Source organism: Aquila chrysaetos, chromosome 10 (genome assembly GCF_900496995.4).
Source record: "Aquila chrysaetos chrysaetos chromosome 10, bAquChr1.4, whole genome shotgun sequence".
NCBI lineage: Eukaryota > Metazoa > Chordata > Aves > Accipitriformes > Accipitridae > Aquila > Aquila chrysaetos.
Window position 1 is genome coordinate 10,766,555 of NC_044013.1, and position 22,563 is coordinate 10,789,117.

General features: G+C 37.9%; 1 protein-coding gene across 6 annotated transcripts; it reads right to left on the minus strand.

Moving 5' to 3' along the window:
* Positions 1-225: 225 nt before the first annotated feature.
* Positions 226-20,027, minus strand: KNG1 (kininogen 1). Of its 6 annotated transcripts, none has more exons than XM_030026951.2 (11): positions 19,704-20,015; positions 16,674-16,784; positions 15,615-15,699; positions 12,978-13,150; positions 11,140-11,259; positions 8,976-9,057; positions 7,688-7,854; positions 6,111-6,218; positions 5,046-5,135; positions 3,331-3,484; positions 226-2,940 (listed from the first exon to the last, which is right to left on the minus strand). In XM_030026951.2, exons 1-11 carry the CDS (start codon positions 19,896-19,898, stop codon positions 2,741-2,743), a joined length of 1,485 nt encoding a protein of 494 aa, XP_029882811.1. In that variant the 5' UTR covers positions 19,899-20,015; the 3' UTR covers positions 226-2,740. The 6 variants fall into 6 exon arrangements, with proteins under 6 accessions (XP_029882811.1, XP_029882810.1, XP_029882812.1 ...); XM_030026950.2 differs by having other exon boundaries at positions 3,325-3,484; positions 19,704-20,012; XM_030026952.2 differs by having other exon boundaries at positions 3,325-3,484; positions 11,140-11,247; positions 19,704-20,008.
* Between the last annotated feature and the right edge of the window lie 2,536 nt (positions 20,028-22,563).

Here is a 22,563-nt window from a genome sequence, read left to right on the forward strand (position 1 = left end):
CATTAATGAAACCTCATATCATCGCTATAGCATGTGGTAACTTCAAGGCAGTCAAGAATCTAGGAGTTTTGGCTTTTATTACCCTGCTCTGACCACTCAGTCTATGTCTCACTACTTGTGGTTATGTACGTGTGCTGTGTAGGGGAAAATATGCCTAGAGTGTGACTATCTTTTCATTCAGATGAGGGAAATCGGAGATGGGAAGAAAACTTTGTTTTTCTCGTCTTTGCATCTTTATTTCTTTTATTGTAATTTTCCATGAATTACTTGAATTCTACAGTAATTTAAAGAAAATCTGTTTTGAGCTTATACTCCTTTTAATAATAGAGCATACACAAAGAGTTCCCAGTAATAGCCAAAATCATACCAGTCAATATTCAGAAAAAAAGAAAAGCAGCAAACAACTAAAGATAACTCTCAAGACTTTGCTTTAGCACTTGTCATGTGCTAAAAAGAAAAGATAGACTTTGCATTTCATCCTGCAAGGAAAGGAATGAAAGAAAAAAATGAAGGATTTGATTAGTGGTAGATCCAGGAGTTACTACTATTTTATCTTTCCTTAAAATGGGGCTCCAGCTAAGTTGTATGACTTCTTAAAGATTGGTAACTTTGTTTTCAAAAAGAAAGGAAGTACAGTGGTTCTGATTATATATCACCAGTCATGAGAGACAATTATCTATCTATCTATCTATCTAATATATGCCTATATGGCAGCCAGTTACACTGTGTTAAAAAAATGTTTAGATGCACATAACCAGGCTGAATTTATACTCACAGGGACAGTTTCTAATTTTGGACTTTATGGCTTTTAAAATATAATTTTAATGTAGCTTTTAATGCAGCTTTTAATGCAATTAGAAAAAATGAAGAAAAAGAAATTGCACGTGCAAAATCATAGTGATTCTCCCTCAACATGGATTATCAGCAGGGCTGCGTTCTTTCACTCACAGTGTGGTTATCTACCACATGAGCTGAGGAAGTAACTGAACACAAGGTTGTTTACCTCTGTAGGAACCAGGTACTGGAGAGGGGAAACGTGCCTATGCTGTCAGGCAACGTTTAGATTCGGGAAGTATGAGTTCAGTTCTGTGATGTCTAGGGGACTTTCTTGTCATGATTGGAGAGACCCTCCTGCATAGGTCTTTTGCTTTTTATTTTTGCTCTTATGCCCCCTCTCCAATTCCTGTCCTTTTATGCTTCTTGGCCATGCTACCTCTACCATGTCACTTCTCCATCCCATTCACTCTCTTTCCATTTTTGCCACTAAGTTGCTGTTCTCTTTCGTTCCTTTCACCCCGTCCATATTGTTCCACCCTGCTTCTGTCCTTTCCACTTCTATGTCTTCTGACCTTTCCTTGTAGCTATCTTCTCCTTCAATCCTCCTGGACCTTTTGTGCCAAGACCTCCTGATCCTGTTGATCCATCTGTTTTGCGTTCTCTAAGTAGTCTTCATCTATCTAGTTCTTCCTCACCTGTGAGTTGATGGCAATAGGAGCATAGTACACAAAAGAAGAACACATTCCCATCTGTTGAGTATATAGTCTTGATGCCACAGCAATCCCAGCAGCTGGGATGAACAATTTCAGAGAATATCCTTTTTGTCTCTACAGATGTGTTGGAGGATACTTATACTGTGGTTTCAAGCAGTGTGGTCTCTTACAACAAAATTGGTGAAGTGTTCCCATTTGTAGCACCTTACCCTTTCAGTAACCTTTTAAGGGACCAAGTAGTGGTTCAAACTGGTGAACTGATCTGGCATTAAAGTATTTATTTATCGCTGGGTGTTTTTTCAGCTGAATAAATTATTGGATCCACACAGAAGGAAAACATTTTAATTTGCCAGAAATATCTGGTGCTTTTTAGCTAATGTATCCCACCAAAACCTTAACATTTGGAAGTTACCCAGAATAGAAAATTCAGTCCAGTCTCTAAATTATGCACAAGCTAATAATGGAAGAAGGCAGACAAATTTTAGGTAACTCAAGTGTTTGCAATTTTGTCATCTGATCTGTAATATTTGTGCACCTCTGCCACATGAAAAATCTCTCAGTCATAGTGCCTCTACTATGTAGTTAACATAATATGCATAGGGAATAATAAACCTGCTTTATTTAGAATTCTCTCAGCTGTCCCTGTTATCTCGTTCAACAGAACAACCTGCTAGTGATAGGCTGGTGGTAATATTAACTTGTTTAAAGAAATTGGGAGGTAAAACTGGTTCCTTTATTTTATTTTGTTCTTTAAAAGATTCACTCCAGTAAATTAGAGGAATATTGTTTCAGATATCTAAGAAAGGCATCCTTGCTCTATATTGGCCTGCTTTTGTCTTACACAAATTTGGTTGAGATTCTTCATGTAATCTGCAAAATTTTTTGTGCCATTATTTTAAACATAACACAGTGAGATTTGATGCAGTGATTCACTTTGTGCTTATAGCAACTTGAGGCAGATGAGATACAATTTTAACTTCTGCAGCAGAAGGCTGTTGACTTGCCTGGTCCCTTTACTAGCCTGGTTCTGAATCATTGGTGCCATTGCCTGATTTACATCTTTGCAAATATATGCAAATACAGAGCATTGCCATATGGTCTTAGGTCCCCTGAAGTGCTGCTGACCTACCTGAGTATCTTAGCTAACAGAATAGGAGCTGTTGCCTCTTCATATTTTATACATTTCAAAAGGCAGTATTTTTCTTATTTTTCTATGTATAATTTCTGAAAAGGATCCTATGATATTTGAATTATAGTAAAGCATCTGAGATATCAAAGTCTTTGTTTTGGGGAGGTGTTGAGCTTTCTGTTGCTGGATCGATGTTTTCTACTGCAGAAGGCAAGAGATCCTCATTTGTGAATTCTCTGGGAAAACCAGAAGGAGCTGGAAGGTCCATGATTTGTTTCCATGGCTTTCCAGGACATCTGGGGAGAAGAGGTTCTGGGCGATCTGGCAACCCATTAAATAAAGATGCATCAGGAAGAGTTAGTGGTTCTGCAGGTGTACTGGTTTCCTTTCTTGCAACCCCTGGATTAACTAGCTCTGATGCTGTTTCAGCACTGTATGATGGGAGGGTTTCGTTTTGATTAAAAACCCTTTCATTGGACTCCTGAGAAGATTTGGGGGTTGGGTGTTTATGTTTACCATTTTTACTGTGTTTTTTATGCCCACACCCATGGCCAGTTCTGTGCCCACAACCAATTTCATGCCTATGCCTTTTGTCAGACTCGTGATCCTTTTTATATCCATGCCTGTGTTTATGCCCATGTTTATGCCTGTGTTTATGCTCATGTTTATGCTCATGTTCATGCCTGTGTTTATGCTCATGTTCACCTTCACCTTCTGGTTCCTGTCCACCATCTTTTCTCATTTCTTTGCCAGGTCTTTGCCTTTCTTCTTCATTTTTATCAGAGCATGAAATTTCATTTGGCTGGTCTAGCGTAGCAAAGCTTCGGAAAGGTGTGAATCCAGGAGGCCTTCTTAGAAGTACAGTCTAAAAAACATTGCAATAATAGCCATATTTGTTACATGAACAAGAAAAAATAGCTCCAGATTTGGGAAATACAGAAGTTGGTTCATTGCAGTATGAGTAATTTAGCAAAAATATCAGATTTTTAAAGTAAACTAAGTATTTATCTTTTCTATCTGTGATAAATATGGAAGCATAAACATCCTCCCAAATAATTCCAGAGTATTTTAGCAGTTATATGTTAGAAGAACAATTGATATATCACTGACATTCTGTCAGTTTAATATGGGAATGATACTATAGAGAGGAAAATATGTGTACTGGTTTTAATTTATGAACAATACAGTTAGTTGATTTCTAGGACTAAATGTCCCTGTGCCTGTTAGAGTATAACAGTCTAATGTATAAAACCAATTTATGCTAAAGGCTAACACATCTCTGAGTAGTCTCAATACCAGAATATACAAAAGATCTGGGTCATTTTGTTATATGAAATGTAACTACTAAATTTTTTTTCTAGATTTGTCACATGCATTTCATAAGACTGGTTAGAAATAACAAATATAGGTTAAAGCTGATAATATGAAACATTCAGTTCTTACTGAGTAATCTCTATTTCCCCATCGCCGTTCAACTGGAGACAAAGACTGAATGCATGGTGTACAGTTACTATCCAACATGGGTTTAATTTCTGTCCACCAAAGTGTCTGATCATTATCTACCTGTAAATCAGGGTTGCTTGGGATGGAGCTAAATTTGAAAGTTGATGTGAATACAATATTGTAGTGAAAACAAAGAGGAGAGACATTTATTAGTTGTTACATAATGAATAAATAGGTAGTTATGAAGGTGCTGAGCACAGTGAAGTTGTTGATTAGGAATGCAAGTTAATCAATCTCACTTTATTCAGTGTATTTTCTCTTCTTCACTGGGGAACATGGGAGTCCCTGCATTTATTAAAAAACCTGCAACCATCTGAACTAAAAAAGTTCTGATAATAAAAAAAGATTTATATTCCATTCTGAAATTTTCAAACTGACCCATGTTCAGGGCTAGTTAATCGTGGAGCTGGGCAGGAAGGAAACTGAAAGATCTTCCTGCAGAGATTGACAACTTGTGGCAGGAGATCTGCTACTCTACTAATATGAAAAGATTCGCAGATGCTTTTGAAATCTGTGGGGTATAATTATTGTGTTGCCAAATACATTTTTTTTTCTCAATTTTTAAACCTAGTATGAATAGTAATTCAAAGGAACTGATGGGGCTCGATACTTTACAGCTTAACTGATAATGCAAAGGAGCAGTCAACAGGCAGAATGTTCTCTCTGTCCTATTGCCTTTGTATTTCTGTAATCACTGTGTTGTCCACTGTCTCACCTTGTAATGAAACTGACCTTGATGTAACAAGTTGCTGAGGTTAGAGGGTGAGAGGGAGGAGTGTGGCATTATTAAGGTTGTTAAAAGAACTATGTGTTCCTTTATTTTTGGTACAAAATATGAGATAATTTGGAATGGATAAAGAATTTAATGACAGCCTTTGTTCTGTGCTCTATTTATGATGATGAATAATGAAAAGGAATCATACCATTGAGCGTTCTTTAGAGCAGTTAACCTGGGGAAAGATTTTATTCTCCCATGGGATCACGTGAATTTGTGCTTCACATGGCAATGGTGCCTGTTGACAAAACAAAAATCAACACGTTAAGGCAACAAGACATCAGACACAAAGGAAGAGAGTTGTGCATGAAAAAAATTATTTTTAGTAATACTTTAAAATACAAATATACTTGGAACTTTACCTGAATATCTATAAAATCCATCTTAGTGATGAAGACTTCTGTATTGGGAAACATCACTGCTTAGCTTTTTGTGGTTATAGTATGCCTGTGTAAACACTTTAATTCAACTTTGGATTGGAGAGCAGACCTTGAAAAATTGGATTTTTCATCTCTAGCACTTTTGGAGCCGTAACTGTTTAATCTTCATGATATTCCTAAGAAATATTGTTTGTTGATGGTATTTCTCCTACTAAAACGTGGGAAATTGAGATAGAGAGAAAGGCTTTTTAATTTTTTTTTATTTTGTGCCTGCTGCACTAACAGATTTTAAAATCTCACAGGTAAGCCCTGTTCATGTGGTGGGAAAAGAGAAGGGAAATAAAGCCTGTCTTTCTCACCAACTCCCCTGCCAATGCTTCCTGGCCCTATCAGCATTACTTTCCAGTGTCTGGAGCATGTTTTCCCAGTATCATCAGCATGTGCTTCAGAAACATCATTCCTTTGCACACCAGTAACACTCCAATCTCATGTTTTCCTTAGCTGCAAGTCCACAGAGACAAGAGTATTGCAGCCATTTCATTTCGCAGCAGCGTCCTCCCCTCCTTTCTTTGATTCATTATTATCAGTTCCTTTCACTTTGCAGTGACCACTGATTCTGCAGTTGGAGTGACTCAGTTTAAGCTTCATGTTTTACTAACATTGTCACTGGTCTGGGTTACAAACAGTGAAATGTGTCCTTCTTGTTGAAACAAAAGTTCACTGAAAGAGGTAGCAGAACTCAGGATGTGATTTTACTTAAGTGTTTATAACTTCTGGTGCAAATGAATTTGTCCATTAGGAACATTACAGTTGGCAACATCATCATTACTTACACTGTCTGATGTGGCTTCACAGTCTTCATTAAATTTTTCGAACTCTGTCTTTGAGCAGTTTGTCTTCCGGATTGCAAATACTAAATGGTAGTTTTGTCCTGCAACCACCTGAAAAATTAGCAAGAAGGCTTTCTTTGGTAAAGGCATTTTATTGAAAAGGGTTCATAGGAAAGCTGTTTTTCTACAGGCTTATACTACTTATATTCTACAAGTCCTGACCACTGGGACAACATATGTTAAGAACAATATGAAAATATTTGGCAGCAAACCTATCTGCTTCTAATCAACTTACTTATTTACTCCAGTTTCCATTCTCAAAAATTCCAGCATTGAAACTGAAGGAAACAGAAAGGTCAGAATAATATCAGGCCCACAGTTTTGGCTTTGTTTTATTGGATGCCTGTAGTAATTTCATTAATAACAAATGAAATCATTAGAGATACCACTGTAGAGAGCCAAATATGATGTAAGAAAAGTGGAATGTGAGTAAAATGAAGTGTGTGATGAACAGGCTCAGTTGAAAATGAACATATTTGCCAAATGCATTAAGGAGAGAAACTGCATGGGTTCAAGAATGTGCCTGGTACGAGTTCTCTTGGTATTTTTTACAGAGCCCAAGATAATATATCCTGCTTCAGAGACAGCAGACAAAACATGAAATTCTGTCTCTTTTAAGTCTATTTTTAAAATGTATGCATGCTAATATCAATCATGATATGAAAAGTGAGAAAGAAGAAAAAAGTCTGAAAGAAGAAAAAAGGTTTAAAAGAAGAAAAAGCACAGATACTACTAGCAAGCTAACGTGAGTTATTCAGAAAAACTCTGATATGCTTTTAGTGCCTTCTCCAGTGGTACCCCTCATGCTCAGGAGAAGTTGTTGACAAAGTATTTTCTGAACTCCTCCACTGTCTTATTTTCAATTCTGTCCTAAACCTCTGTTTTGATATGTTGGAACAGTAAACAAGGCAAATGCAAATGCTGACCAATATTATCCTCTTGATTCCTTGTTCTTCTTTATTCTGTTTTATTTATCTGTATATCTTAAGTTATGCACAGATGTTCTCTTGTGAATCTAGCTGGATTATTATTAGCAGCAGAATCAGTATATAAATTAACAAATTTCTAAGTGAAATTGGGAAGCCCCATTTCTTGGAGCTTACAGCTACTGTAGGGTGGACAGTGCCTAAAACAACATGCAGAGTATTGGTGTGGTGGATCAAGTGGGTACTTTCTACTTTTCTACTTTAAAAGTCTAAGCTATGTTACAAAGGCTGGTAAAGAGTGGGGTAGATATACAGAAATCAGATACCCTAAGTCAACCTTTTTCCCATGCTTTTACAATCATGTTTTAAGAAAGATAAAAAAATCAACAGATGGGAGATTTTTAAATAATTTCTGAATGCAAGCCAAGATGGTTACAGTTTTGAAAGAAAAATTGCATGGATATTTCAGTTACCACATGTATCAACACTTAAAGAAAAACATTATTTCAAATCTAAATACAAACTTTAGCTAACATTCAGCTCAGACCAATAACACTGCCATGTCTGTTCCTTATCTCTGTGGTATATCCCAACCTGAACTGTTGCTGCTTCTATTTCTCCACCTTTATAGTAGAAATCATCATTGCTCTCCGAATTATACTTCTCCATAGAAACCTTCAGTAGTTCCTTCAGTTCTGGACTGTCTTTTGGGATAGTCTTCGGACAACCACTGCGAGTGGCAGGAATTACCGTGTCCTCAGCTGAAAGAAACCAACAGATTTCAGATCTAAGGAACAAAAGATTCAATGGAGATAAAGACTGGGAAAACCAGTTATAAACCCCTGCTTTCTGCAATGCTTCAAACTTGGGTCCATCAAATGAAACCAAAATATCTTTGAGTTTTATATGATCACCATTATCATATCTTGGTTATCTAAAAGAGCACTGCATCAGCACCTAGTGTCACACTGGACACTTAACAACAGTTTTCTCACAGAAACAAGAATTATGTATACCGAATGCAGATAGCTAGCAAATAAAGAAGGGGAACATCTACAAATATGGAAGGACCTGAATCAGGTGAAACAAGAGGTGCATGTTATTGGCAATGAATGAGTGTATTGAAGAATATCATCATTTCTGGAAGAAAAACAAGTCTGAATGGGTGAGAATGCAGCACTTACTACATGGAGTGGTACTGTACTCCCTGTTCTAAAGCTCTGGAGCTGTGATAATCTGTGTCCAAATAGATGGCTGGAGGAAAAAGTAATAATAAGAATATGATTTGGGAGTTAGAATTTATAAGTTCATTACAGTCAAAGTAATTTATTTACTAGGGAAAAAAAAGCCTCTAAAGTATCAAATATAAGTCTAGCCATGCAATATGAAATAAACAATGATAGTATCAATACGTGAATTATCAATTTTGGACAAAATCTTAAAGTCCTCATCTCCTTTGCTTTTCAAAAGAATACATGGGAGCTCTTTGAAAAGTTAGAAGTTACTTATTTAAACAATGTGATATTAACTTGCTTGTCATTGTGGTGGAAAAGGAATTAATTTTTTTAGGACAGTTATACCCTTCAAGTTTGTATCTGTTAATCTCCAAATGAGAGTCAGCAACCAGCTCCATGTCATAGAAATAGGGCAGTATACAAATGATAAAATGTAACTTTCAGCTGCATATGAAATACTTGTAGGAAGTGAAAAAAATCTGTGTTAATATTTCATTAAGAGGCAGTGCTTTTTTGGTCCCAGAAGAATTACTGTCTCTTGTTATTATCTGTTTTCATCTCTTGCATTTTTATTTTGTCTTTTTTTACAATTGTAAAGAACATTGAAAATTGCAGAACTTTTAAAATTGATAGTGCCTATGACATACCTGGAAGCTTGCATTGGCTTGCAATGTCTATGATCTCTGCGTGAAGATTTTGATATGCTTTGGCATCACATTTACCTACACGCTGGAGTAAAAAAACCAAACCAGCTCCTTATTATTTAGAAATAATGAACAAGCTCACATCCTAGTACCTTCCTGCTAACAGAATAAGGCAAGCATACTACTAACAATTCCTTCCTTCCTTCAATATACTCGGAGCAAGAAGCCTGCCAGACAGTCTGCAGAGCCAATAAAGGATGAGGGTTCAAAAGGACCACTCAGAGAAAATAAAACCGTAGAACAGAAGCTAAATGAACTATTTGTATGTGTTCATTACAGAAAGAAATGGGGAGGTTTACAATCTAGAATCCTGTTTTATGGAGAACTCACCAGAATTTCTGTCTCAAACTGTAAAGACCAAAAAGAAGATTATGCAATTAACAAATCAAACATTACCAAGTTTCTTGTATTTACTCAGGTGTTCTAAAGGAACTGTGGTAGATGACTTGCTTAAAATTGCCTTCATATTTTAGGGCTGGAAGAAAGCAGATGTTGATCCTGTTCTGTTTTAAAAAGGTTATAGACCCATAAAACTGATGTCTCTACCATTCAAGTAATTAGAAATGGTAATAAGGAAAGAACTAGGGGGCATGAATACACCAAGAAGAGACCAGGGGTTTTGCTGTAAACAGAAGTTGTATTTTGCAGACTTGTAAAAGTTCTTCAAAACCATCAATAAAAGTGGGTAAAGAGACCTGTTGATAAAGTATAGGTAGATTTTCAAAAAGGTTTCATTGTCCCTTATCAAAGACTCTAAAGGAAACTAATCAACTGTAGAATAAGAAGGAAGACTGTTACAATTCAAGATCAAGATCTTAGGGTTATGACAGATACTTGAAAATGTCATCCATAAAAAATCTGCGTAGTAGTAGTTTAGAAAAATAATAAAAAATTAACACCAGGGCTTATTATCCAGGTTAGAGAGGATGACATTATGCCCCACTATAGCTCTGTGGTTCACATGCATGTTGAATACAGGGTGCAATTCTGGTCTTCCCATTTCAAAATTAATAGTACAGAGCTGAATAAAGTTATGAAACATTTTCCATGGAATTTGGTCATTCCAAGGTATAGAATATTCTTGGAATATCATATTCTAATAATATCTGTCGATGATCTATTAACAAGGCTGCTTAACAGTTCAGGGGATAAGTGATAAAGATCCAATCCCACAAACCCTGCATGATCAAAGCAGTACATGAATGAGCTTAAGGCTTAAGATTTAAGGGCAAGTGTAGGTAATAGATTTGCTTTAGCTAGTCTGATTCTCACTCTCCTATTATTTACCAGAGTGTTGTCATTCTTTGCTTTTTTGATCAATGCTTCTGAAACATTCTGAAACAGTCTTGAGACATCCAAGGAGTAATTTTTGAACAGGAGAGGCTCTTGAACGCAACACTCAACAGTGCACTTCACAACAGCTGAAACAGATGCGGGTCAGGACTCCTGTGGTTCCTTCCCTCCCATTTACCACCACTGTTCATTATGACTCTGCGTTCCTGCCCTCTACCTTGTATTTGCAGAAGCATTTGTCTGATCCCATGGTGAGCTGGTTCAGGGAGGTTGGTTGAGAGAGCAACCCTCTATTTTTGGTGCAGTTAATTCTGTTCCAGGTCAAAGAAGCCAAGGAAGTACCTGGTTTTGCAGCAGTTTAGCTAGAGTATGTATGTTTGTTAATAAATTTCTTTTGAAGCTCTCTTTTTTGGACTGTGGTAGAGGTTAAGTAATAATTCAGCTACTTACTTTTCTTGGAAAATATATCTTAAGCTGTAAAAATGGTGCTAATTTTAATTATTGGTTTTTGGGTTGTACCTGAGTGACTCCTTAAATATCTGGATAGGAACTTCTCAAGGGATTTATTGTTTGGGTGAGACTGTTTAGATTCTATAGAGTAATCTGTAAACATTTCAGTGGTCATCTTAGTCGCTGATTCAGGAGAAGACATGGATGTTGTTCTAATTGCGTGAATAGACAGTTATCTATAAGCCTGGATTTAAACTTCATTCACAAAGTGAAGCAAGACTATAAGTATTTTCTTGAGTCAGATGTCAATGATTATTTGTTAATGTGATATTTTCTTGATAAACAGATTTTGAAGATTACTTACACCTCTAGAAGTAGTTTTGCACTCTGGAGTTAAATCTTGAAATTGGTCTTTGGAGCAATTAGTCTCCTCGATTTCATATTTAATTATGTAATTCCATCCAGCTACCACCTGGAACAGATATTTAGGAGATGCATTGTGTAAACCAATACAAACTTGGAAGTTAGACTGTTAAATGTGATTAGCAAAGAAAGCAAAACTACTCTTCTAGTGCCTTCCATCCATTAAATCACTTTGCAGTCATTGAGCCATAGAGTGTTCATGGACAGCAAAAAAAAATCTTGTCCTTGTGATACAAAAAGTAAACAAAGTCAGTCATGCATATATTAGAAGTGCACTTTGTGTTTGGATTCCACTTCTCCTGGCAAGCCTGCAGCCTCATAATGCTTGGTTTCTTGCACTTTCCTCCAAAGTATCTGTTACTTATTACTCCCAGTGACAGGAAGCTGGTCTAGATAGATGACTACACTAATACAGCTGGGCAAGTCCTGTGTTCCTGAGCAGGGGACATAGTAAAACAGTACCTGAATAATGTAACTTTATAGTGCTGGCATCATTTGTTATTGAGTGTCCTGCATTTATCATCTACCTATAATTGTGTCTGCCTTGGGCTTTACCTTCTCCCACCCACTGTTTTGTCCAGATTTGTGACCCTTTTTTTCATTTTCTCTCCAGGAAGCAGTTCAGTTTTCCTCACTGCGGCTACTGCTTCTCACCCATGAAATCTCTCCATGTCACAGTGTTGGGTCAGGTAGTGTTGGATTAAAAAGGGGAAACAAGAATCAAATATAGGAACCTTCCATGTCAGATCAGTTAAAGTGGAGGGGTCTGACTAGGCTTTGTTTGCCAGAAGTGACATGATGGTTCTCTTCCTAGCTGCTGGACTACAGTCTGTCTGTGACATTTTGTCATGTGGCTTAAATGTTGTGTAAGCTTGTCTTTCAGCTAAGAGGATCGTTGCCACCAGTAAATAAAAAGAGGACAGTCTGAATTAAATCATGGGTCAAATTGACACGAGATCAGAAGACGCTTTTTGGCTAAGTAAATACATACACATTCAAAGAAAAGGGCCTGTATTTGGTGTCAGCTTATATACCAGTTAAAAACCAAATAAGAAACTTTGCTTTCTAGCAACATCACACCAGTCCTTTCCCAGGGAAATAGTTGTTGCATGAAATACCAGATGACACAGAATTTCTGTGACCTGAGCAGTCATTTCTTGCAAAGCAGATATTCCTGTATGCAGAAATCTTTCAGCAAGTGACATGCTGGCTTTTTGTTTTTCTTACCCATTTTTCCTATATGGGGTTTACCCGTTCTATAGCATATAGCAGCTGCTGACATATGGGTCCTATTGCATTGCAAAAACATAGATGCCGGCTGCTGTTTGAGAGGCTGTAGAGTATATGAGACATCTGTGCAGGCTGGCAGTTTTGGCACAGAACCTAGGAGAGATCTGCTCCTGCTGGAGCTTCAGGGAGAGGCCAAGTGGAATACCCGAGAGCATCTGAGATGACATAAGATGCCTGTGTCAGCACTGAATGCAAATAAACTGGTGCTAAACACTGGTTAGATGCAACTGCAGATAAAGAAAAAAAAATATGTTTACTATCAGTTTGTGAAGTTGACAGCTCTGAAAATCCAGCAGGTAACCATTTATGATTCCTTATAAATGAAGAGAATTATTTACAGGGTCTATACTCTGTGTGCATTTCGTATGCTTTTATTATGAAATATAAGCCACCTTAAAATCAGAAGTATGTACATAAAACAACTAAGGTACCTGGTTTGGGGGGGGGGGGGGGGGGTTGGTAAAGTTTAGAGAAAAATCATAGACAAACCTGTCTTTTAGCTTCTTTTATTTCCACCAGCTTAAAAAAGGCGGGTTCAGCACTGTGCCTATTAAACTTTTGAATGGCTTGTTTCAGAATTTCTGACACTTCTGAACTGTCGCTTGGTATAGGATGGAAGCATCCAAGACAGGTAGCCTCAGTAAGTGTTATCTTTGGTGTAGCTGGAAAAGAAACAAACCAAAAAACATAGGGCTTCATGTAAAACAGTCTCAGGTTTTAATTTTTCCTGTCTGGCAATGAGAGAAAAGGTTCAATGAGCTTTTAATTGGAGTGATCAGCAAAATCCCAATTTCAGTTTCAGGGCCTGCAAAGCCATTAATTGTATTTAGAAACATGCTTTGGTTTGTGGTGGTGAGGGCCATCCATGACATTTGGATCCAGGCATGGTTTCAGCAGCAAACTTCATTCAGAGTGAGTTCGGGAGTCATACAATCTCTGAAAAAACTTGCATGTAGTTTTGACACCACTAAGGAAGGGTCACCTGTCATTCAGTCAGGGAAGAACCAGTGGAGGCTACAACTAAGGAGATGTTATTCAAATTTTTCAAAGCTCACCCACTGTGTGCAGCTGCTTGCTGTCCTCACCATGTTTCAGGATGGGGACTTTGACAGGAGTGTTTTGGATTACCCATGTGAACTGCTCTGACTCTGAGCTCCTCAGGGACTGTAGCTGAACTATTCTGCCGCTGTGTTGTTTGAACTCCCTCTGCTAGTCACTGTGGCTGCCAGTTACCACTTGGTGGTACCTTCAGGCTTAACCAACTGGATTGGCTGTGGATAGACAAGCTTGATGGGGATGCTCAAACTTCTGTTTCCTACTACTAATCCTATTAACTCTCTTTCCTTTCTAGGAATCATGGATTGGATTTTCATAAATTAATTTTATAGTTCAGTACATAAATTAATTTCATGATTCAGTGAGCTTGAGAATGAAAGTGGGACAGTATGTGGTCTCTATGGAATTGAAGTAAAATTTGTGTGCCTGATCCTCAGCTGGCATAAACTGGCTTAAATGGAGTTATGCCAACTTGAACCAGCCAGGAAACCAGTCCAGGGTCAGTATGATCAAACTGTTCCTCCAAGAAGGCTGAAAAGTATGGTATCTAACATGGTGGGGAAATCCCTCACTGGTTAAGGTCTATTGTTTCACTCTTTCTGTTTGAATCCTTTGGATTTGATTTGGCTCCTTTGTACATTTGGAATATCTCAGTGTAAGCAATACTGTTTAGTCTTAGCTCTCCCAGGGGTACTTGAACAAAGTCTGGCCCTTTGTATTTCTAGCATCACTTATTTTGACTCACTAATGACAAATATATACATGTTACAGAAAAATGTGACCATGTTTTCAGGGAGTAATCACAAAGGAGATAATAAAACAACAGTATACCCAGTTCTAAACCGACTATGGTCTCAGCATTTTCATAAGTGCTGAACAAATGTGTATTCTTTTTTCAGAGTTGCTATAACTTGGTAGGAGAAGATGAGCTGCTTAGGCTGAATACATGATTCATTTAATTTATGTATTTTTTTTAGCTTTCTAAGCAAAGATTCAAATGCAAATTTCCCATGCATTCTCTGTGGGTTTCACACACCTTTTACTGGCAACTAGATGTCACCATTGCCCTACAAATGCATCTAAACCAAGCAGCGTTTATTCGGTAGCAGAACACGGAGTTTGTATGTACTGCAGTTCCTAGAAGGACACTGGCTGGAGGTATAGCCATTTAAGCTTTAAACAAGATAACTAGGAACAAAACCCAAAGCTAAGCTCCCAAACATCTTAGAAATCATGGTAAATATTTCTGTAGTTAATATGCACTTAGCTCCCTGCTACCAGTTAGATGGGTATTTTAAAACTAGCTTGGCTATGTCTTACATGAAGACTAGGCATAGCCACATAGAGATCTCAGTTGCAAAGCTTTAAAACAATGTGATCTCTTTCTAATAAAGGAAATTATTATTTGAACATAATAGTCATACATGAATGTCTTACAGGAAAGAAATGTAGTACTGCTTATTGTTAAGGTCTAAAAGATATCATAGTGTCTCTTACATAATTATATCACTGCTAGATTTTTATTTTGTAAATGAAATTTTTTTTGGTCCTTTTTTTGGTTGGGAATAAATATTTGTTTTGGTAAACTTTAACAGAAATCATTTAGTCATTTTTAGTTTCGAGAAAATTAAGGTACAATTTTGTCATATAAAGGTTTTTTCTAATAACTTCTCGCACAATTTTATACTTGAATAAGTAAGGACAGAAAATAAAAGCATGACAAGTTGTATCTAGTTTCTAAGTTACTGATATGCTTTTGGTCTTAAGCAAATTCATTTTAACTTGGTATAATTCCAGTGTTTGAAGAAACTTACTACACACGCATGTGTTGGTTTTTATTACCCTAGGTAGAAACTGCCAGTATTTCACTGACTTAGCCTATATGTGTATAACAGTGAAGTGAAATTTTATCTTTAACATGTAGTTGCTTATGGAAGATTATCTGTAAATGTCTGAATAGAATGATGAGGAGCTCCTACCTTTAAAATTACCTCAAAGTCTCAGTATTATATTTTTCCCATTCTTATATGTCAATGTACTTGTTGAATGCTGCCCCAAACAGTTACATACCTGGAAAAATTTTGCAATCTTGCGAAACATTACTTGTTTTTTCAGCATTATTCATGTGAACTTGAGCTGTGCATTCTCCCGTTTTCTGCAAAAATACATGACAACATTTGTCTTAAACTTGCTGAAGAAAAATACAGTGCTATATATTCTTCTAGCTATTGAACAAAGTTGACAGTTGCAAGTTGAGTTTGGGGAACAAGTTCATACGTACATTTGTAGTAATGTCTAATTTGCTGTTTTATTACTGGAAAAGGAATGGTTTTGTTGATTGTGAGGAGAGTAGGGGATGAACTGAGCAGATAATTTGAAAGATTGCTTTGTATCATGATTGATGCATATTAATTAACTAAAGAATTTACAGTCAGAAAAATGGAAATGAATACATCTGCATAAATCGTCTGTATAAATTGTGTATTTACCTAATTGCCTCTCTGCTAGTACAAGATATGCAGCAATGACCATGGCATTTCACATCAATTCAAATGATATTATCACCATCAACCCTTTCTTTGCATTGTGTACTGGGTGAAATAACAGTGACTTCCACTGGAAATGTGCAGTGTTCCTGCATCCTATGTATGCCCCGATTGTACCTCCTCTAGGTGCTCTCTAGTAGCATGAGCCAGACATGTTTGCACTGCTAAAAGCCCTATAGTAAACTTTCTGCCATAGTGGCTTCCATGTCAGTATTTTTGTTGGTGCAGATCTGAAGTCAATTTGGTTGTGCAAGTTTCCATTATACATAATTAACAAAGTTTTGTAGCCCTCACACTCTCACAGTGCATGTATCTTATGTTGACTTTATTGAGAACCTTTATACTGAAGTGCTGAAATGTTCCCTTCTGCACATATTCAGGATTATAATGGTAAACTCATGATTATAATGGTTAACTTTAGAGTTGTAAACATTTCTGTACTGTACTTTAGCCTATAAGCTCTCAAAAGCAACACAGCTAAAACAGTTAAATTCTCTACTATATTTTTCCCCAGGCGAATGCAGTCCTGGTCATTATGCTGATGTTTCTGTACAGAGAGCTTTTAAAGAGGACAGATACTTACAGCTTCTGCAGGTACTTTGTAATCACAATCTTGCCACAGTTTATTTTCTTCAGCGGCACAAGTGGTTTCATGTATTCGATATTTCATATAGAATTGTGTGTCAGGACCTGCCTGCATAAAAACAATATGCATGTCAACATTTGCATAGTAATAAATCAAATGAAAAGATAAGAGCTTCAAAAGGTAAATACTCTCCGTTGGTTACCTTATATTTTATAGTATGGTTTCACATTAGCTGCTGGCTTCCATGCAAGGTCTCCCAAATCTTGGTAGTTCAATAATTATCTAATTATATTACTGAGCCCTTACCTACAATTACAGTAAGTTGATAAATGGATATGGTATGCTCAACTACCTTCATTTTAACTGGTAGTACCAAGGGTTTTAAAACCAGAAAGAAGTGGTTAGGTTTTATACTCATATTCAAATGTACTCCAAATAAGCAAATTTGGGTTGCTGCTTCAATGGTTAGCATAATTACCAGCTTGGACTGTGCTCCTGTCTGACTCCCTCACTCTCACTCTTGGCCTCCTCCCAGATCTGTCTACTTCCCTTCTGTACAACTCTACAGGCAGCCCAGAAACAGCAGCCAGCAACCCTCAGGCAGCCTGGCAGCGCCCAAACTGCCTTTACTCTGGGGTAACAGGGTACTTAAGCTGCCCTGCCTACTTGGAAGAAAGGGGCAAGGAAGGCATATGCTCTGGAGACAGCCTTTGGTGGCGCCTGCAGTTTTCCTACAGGCATTAAAGGCAGAACTGCTCATGAGGGTAGTTTCAGGAATCCCGTAAGATGAAATACAGACAAAGTATTAAGCAAAGTTTGGCCTGGCTAGTGAAAGTGTTTCTGATGCTGGTAAATCAGAAGGGGTCATTTTCTCCTTGCCATAAACTGAGTAGTAAGCCTGTGCCTACAGGTAACATTAGCACACTGCAAGGTTTGTGGTTCATCCTTTATAGGAGATATAAAGCCAGAAGTTACTAAGCTTTTACAGCCACTAAAAATGCTCAGCCAATGTGCCTTTTCAAATACAAACACAGGCAGTTGCTGTACTTTAACACTGGTTATCCTCAAATAATACTGCTGGGAGAATTAAATGATAATTCTTGCCTTAGTGGTATCAAGAAAGAGAAGCTGAGCTGATGTGGGTGGAATATACTGGGTTTACACTGGTGTAGGCACAGAATTATATTCTGTGTTGTCTCAATTCTTGTGTACTGCTACAACTACAAAGAGGTGTAGAGGTACCCAATATAATGGTTGCAGGTTATAAAATGGGATGAAAGGGTCTCAAAAAATATAATGGACTTAATCCTCAGCAGGTATAAATTGACATTTATGGAGCTGCATCAGATTATACTATCTGTGATATGGACTTAAAAGGAGCCAAATTCTGTTCTCTGTTACAGTGTTTTAAATCTGCAATAAATCAGCTCAGTGAGTAAACAAAATAAGTGAGAAAAGACATTGTTTCTGTATATTATTTGTTGTTGGTTTATTTCATTATTATTATGAACAGCTATGCCTTTAACTGGGGCAGGTTCAGTCTTTCAGCAGCCAGCTTTTATGTTTTATTACCTTATCAATAATGAATGTACATGAATATGTAATAACCAGCTATTTAATTAATGCATTCAACATTGTGAGACTAGTGATGAGTAAAATCTATACGCTTTTTAGAAAAAGAATATCGAATATGAGGAAATCTCTATTGCAGATTCCTTTTCTCTGTTTTTTACTTAACACTATAGTCAGATCAATGATTCAAAGTGATAATTGATTCCCACCTCACATCTTTTAAGAAAAGGAAAGATGGATATCTAGGGAAGGAAAGATGAATAAAAATTGCAATAAATATGTATTTGTAAAAATAGAACATTGTTTAAGATAAAATACTGAAACTAGTACCTGTCCTTTGGTAACATCAGCAAAAGGAAAGTGGTGTTACAGCTCTGATATAAAGATGTTTGCATTTGGCTATTGTTAAGGATGTGTATAGTTCAGTGAAGACAGTGGGACTATTCATTTGTTTAATATTAATTGTATAAAGAGTTTGCCAGATTTTAGTCTTTGTCACTACATGCTGAAATCTCCCCAGTTTGAAAACAGGAAGCCCAGAGGGTAGGTGCCAGGAGATGTGCGTAGTTTACTGTAAGGCTTTTAGCAACTCGTATCTCCTTTCTGTGGTCAATTTCTATCTGGGTAAAAGTGTCTTGTTATTTTGGAGTGCAAAATATTCTCTCTGACACTGGGTTTCTTGTGTTTTACATCTGAAAATCCAATCCAGTAGAAAAAAATGCTAATGTTGTTTTCAAGTAAAGTAATGGTTGTCATTATTATGGTAATATCATCTTTGTATGCCTCTCAGAGGTAAATACTCTTTTGTTAGATTAATGCTATACAGAAGGACTCCAGGCAAAGGATCATGTTTCATTCTTTTTTTCTGTAATTTTAGCTGTCACCCTATTTGACTAAAATACCACCTAGTGCTTTTAGATAGATCTGTGACTCAGGACTAGTGTCAATCAAATAATATTCACAAACAATTTATTCAGAGTATTGCCAAATTTTATCAGGTCATTCTTTTTTATGTGTGATACCAGCTCTTCCCAAGTCAAGATAATATTCAGGTTTTTTAGTAAGTGTGGTTTTGTCATTGATCTGAAAACCTTACTGATGATGGAAAAGGGTAGAATTCCCAACAGAGAAAGGAGAAAACAGAATGGACTAGTAAGACAAGTTGTATTAGTGATAGAAATTTTCTATTCTTTAGTCCTTGCATTAATAAGTAATTCACCAGCACACACAGTTCCGTTGATAAGAACATAATATACATCCCTGCTTGTCATGGTAACAAGTATCTTACTGTGCAAGTCATTTCTTGGATTTTTTAAGATTTTTGGAAGACACTTTGCTGTCATACTTGCTTTCTTATGAACAGGATGAAGATAATCTGATTCAGAGTGCATAAGCAATTCCAACTTTTTTTTTTTTTTTTTTTTTTTTTTTTTTTTTTTTGCAAAGTCTACTTACAGTTCTCTTGGCTTCCATCACCATGTATAGAGCAAATTGATTACCAGTTGCTCTGTCTCCATTGTATTTCTTCAGTGCTGTGTCGACAGCTTTAAAGACATCAGGGTCATCACAGTCCAAAAACTCAAATGGAAGAGGGGTGGCTCTGCTAGAGAAAAAACTACAGCAGAGTGCTAGTACAATGAAAGGTTTCATAATTGGACAAAAAAAGGCCCCCTGAATTAGAAGGCTCTTTAAAAACCAAATGGAAAAGGAATGTCTGACAGGGTTTTAGCTGTTTTTCAGGAGCAATAGCTAAGCAAACAGAATGAGTGGGTTGCTGGGGTTGGTTGGTTCTCATCATACCCTGTTTATACTGCAAATAAACATCTGAGTTCATGTAAATAAACTTTGTGTGGTCACCAGAATGACACTAAGGTTATCCACCTGTCATCAAGATAACAGGCTAAATGGCTGCAGCTGGGGACAGGTTTAGACTAAGAAGGATGGCCCCTGACCAAAAGGGAGAGCAGAATGTTCGTAGCTTTCTGGCTTCTTTTCTTAACATCTAAACTGCTACTGAGAATAGATTTTAGAAGGCTTAAATAAAACACCCAAGAAGGTCACAGTGGCAATGAAGTTCTGGTTCTGGACAACAACCCTGTAAATTTTATAGATCTGTTCAGTGTTCAGACTGCAATAGTTCTGAGAAGTCAGAACATGTTTGAAAAAAGTCTTTGGACAGATGCATATCATTGAATGTCACATAACTCTTCAATAACACTTGATAAATAACACTTGTCCTTCACGCTACTATTGGAAATGTCCATCTTTGCTGCCATGTGGAGACTGCCTTTGGACCATGGATTAGTCGGTCTTCATAATGCTTTGTTATCATTACAGATAGGGAAAGTGATGCCTAAGAACAAGGGATTAAGTAATGTTGCCTGTGTCTGGCAAAGCCAGAATTAGAGCTGGCTGGGAACATCTGGTGCTTATCTCCAGTGCTGAGCACCAAATAGCTTTGCTCTGAATCTGTGGACACCTTGGGATTGCCTCAACTCAAGTGTTCCAGCTGTGTCTTGCTGTATTGGGTTTGGGTGACAAGGTTTTGGTAGCAGAGGGGCTAGAGGGGTGGCTTCTGTGAGAAGCTGCTAGAAGCTTCCCCCATGTCCGACAGAGCCAATGCCAGCCGGCTCCAAGACGGACCCGCCGCCAGCCAAGACCGAGCACATCGGCGATGGTGGTAGCACCTCTGGGATAACGTATTTAAGGAGGGGGAAAAAAAAATAGCTGTGCAGCAGCGATTGCAGCTGTGAGAGAGGAGTGAGAACATGTAAGAGAAACAATCCTGCAGACACCAAGGTCAGTGAAGAAGGAGGTGTAGGAGGTGTTCCAGGCGCTAGAGCAGAGATTCCCCTGCAGCGCGTGGGGAAGACCATGGTGAGGCAGGCTGTCCCCCTGCAGCCCATGGAGGCCCATGGTGGAGCAGATATCCACCTGCAGCCCGTGGAGGACCCCATGCCGGAGCAGGTGGATGCCTGGAGGAGGCTGTGACCCCGTGGGAACCCCACGCTGGAGCAGGCTCCTGGCAGGACCTGTGGACCCATGCAGAGAGGAGCCCATGCTGGAGCAGGTTTGCTGGCAGGACTTGTGACCCTGTGGGGGACTCACTCTGGACCAGTTTATGAAGAACTGTCTCTCGTGAGGAGGACACCATGCTGGAGCCAGGGAAGAGCGTGAGGAGTCCTCCCCCTGAGGAGGAAGGAGCAGCAGAGACAACATATGATGAACTGACCACAGACCCCATTCCCCATCCCCCTGCACCACTGGTGGGGAGGAGATAGAGAAAATCGAGAGTGAAGTTGTGCCCAGGAAGAAGTGAGGGGTGGGGGGAAGGTGTTTTTAGGATTTGGTTTTATTTCTCATTATACTACTCTGATTTGACTGGTAATAAATTAAACTAATTTCCCAAAGTTGAGTCTTTTTTGCCCATGATGGTAATTGGTAAGTGATCTCTCCCTGTCCTTATCTCGACCCATGAGCCTTTCATTATGTTTTCTCTCCCCTGTCCAGTTGAGAAGGGAGAATGATTGATAGAGTGGCTTTGGTGGGAACCTGGTGTCCAGACAGGGTCAGCCCAGCACACTAGCTACAAGTTCTGGTTAAAGAAAATGCACTTTAGAGACTTTGTGGATAAACAATAAACTATGCCAGAAATAAGGTTGTTCATACATGATAATGCATTTTTAAAAATTAGACAACCTTCACTCAGTTACAGAAAATGCTGTCCCCATTTTGTTTCTTTTTCTTCAATGTAGCCCTCACACTGTATTTTATTTTATGCCATTAAAAAGTTATTTTGAGGATCAAATTACTAATTTTTAGAGATTAATCCCATGTTCTTGCTTATGAGATAACTGTTCTGAACTAACTCATTGGGGTCCTAGGTCTGTCTGAATGGATTTAACCTTGATGGGGGCTAGAGTATAAAGAGACACCAGTATTCTTTCTTCCTGCTCCTCCCAACTCAGTTTCCAGCGAGGAAGGTTCAGTGATAAAGAAAATATTTACATGAAAGAGTTATTACATACATCTGCTTTTCTCCTCTGCTGAGAGAAATTATGAACTATTTGAAAAGGTCTGTCCTTGAATGCAGTATTTCTGTTATATCACCACCAGCAACTCTAGCAATGGAAGTACCTGTGCAGGCCACCCTGCAGTGTTACACTACAAGTCATTAACTATTCTCAGACTTTTTCTAGATAATGGTGGTAACCCAACCACCATTAGTCAACTTATGCTAGAGTATGCCTCATGGATGTTTACTGTGCAGCTAAACATCGGTAATAACAAAAAAGAAAAAACTTTGGCAACTGTG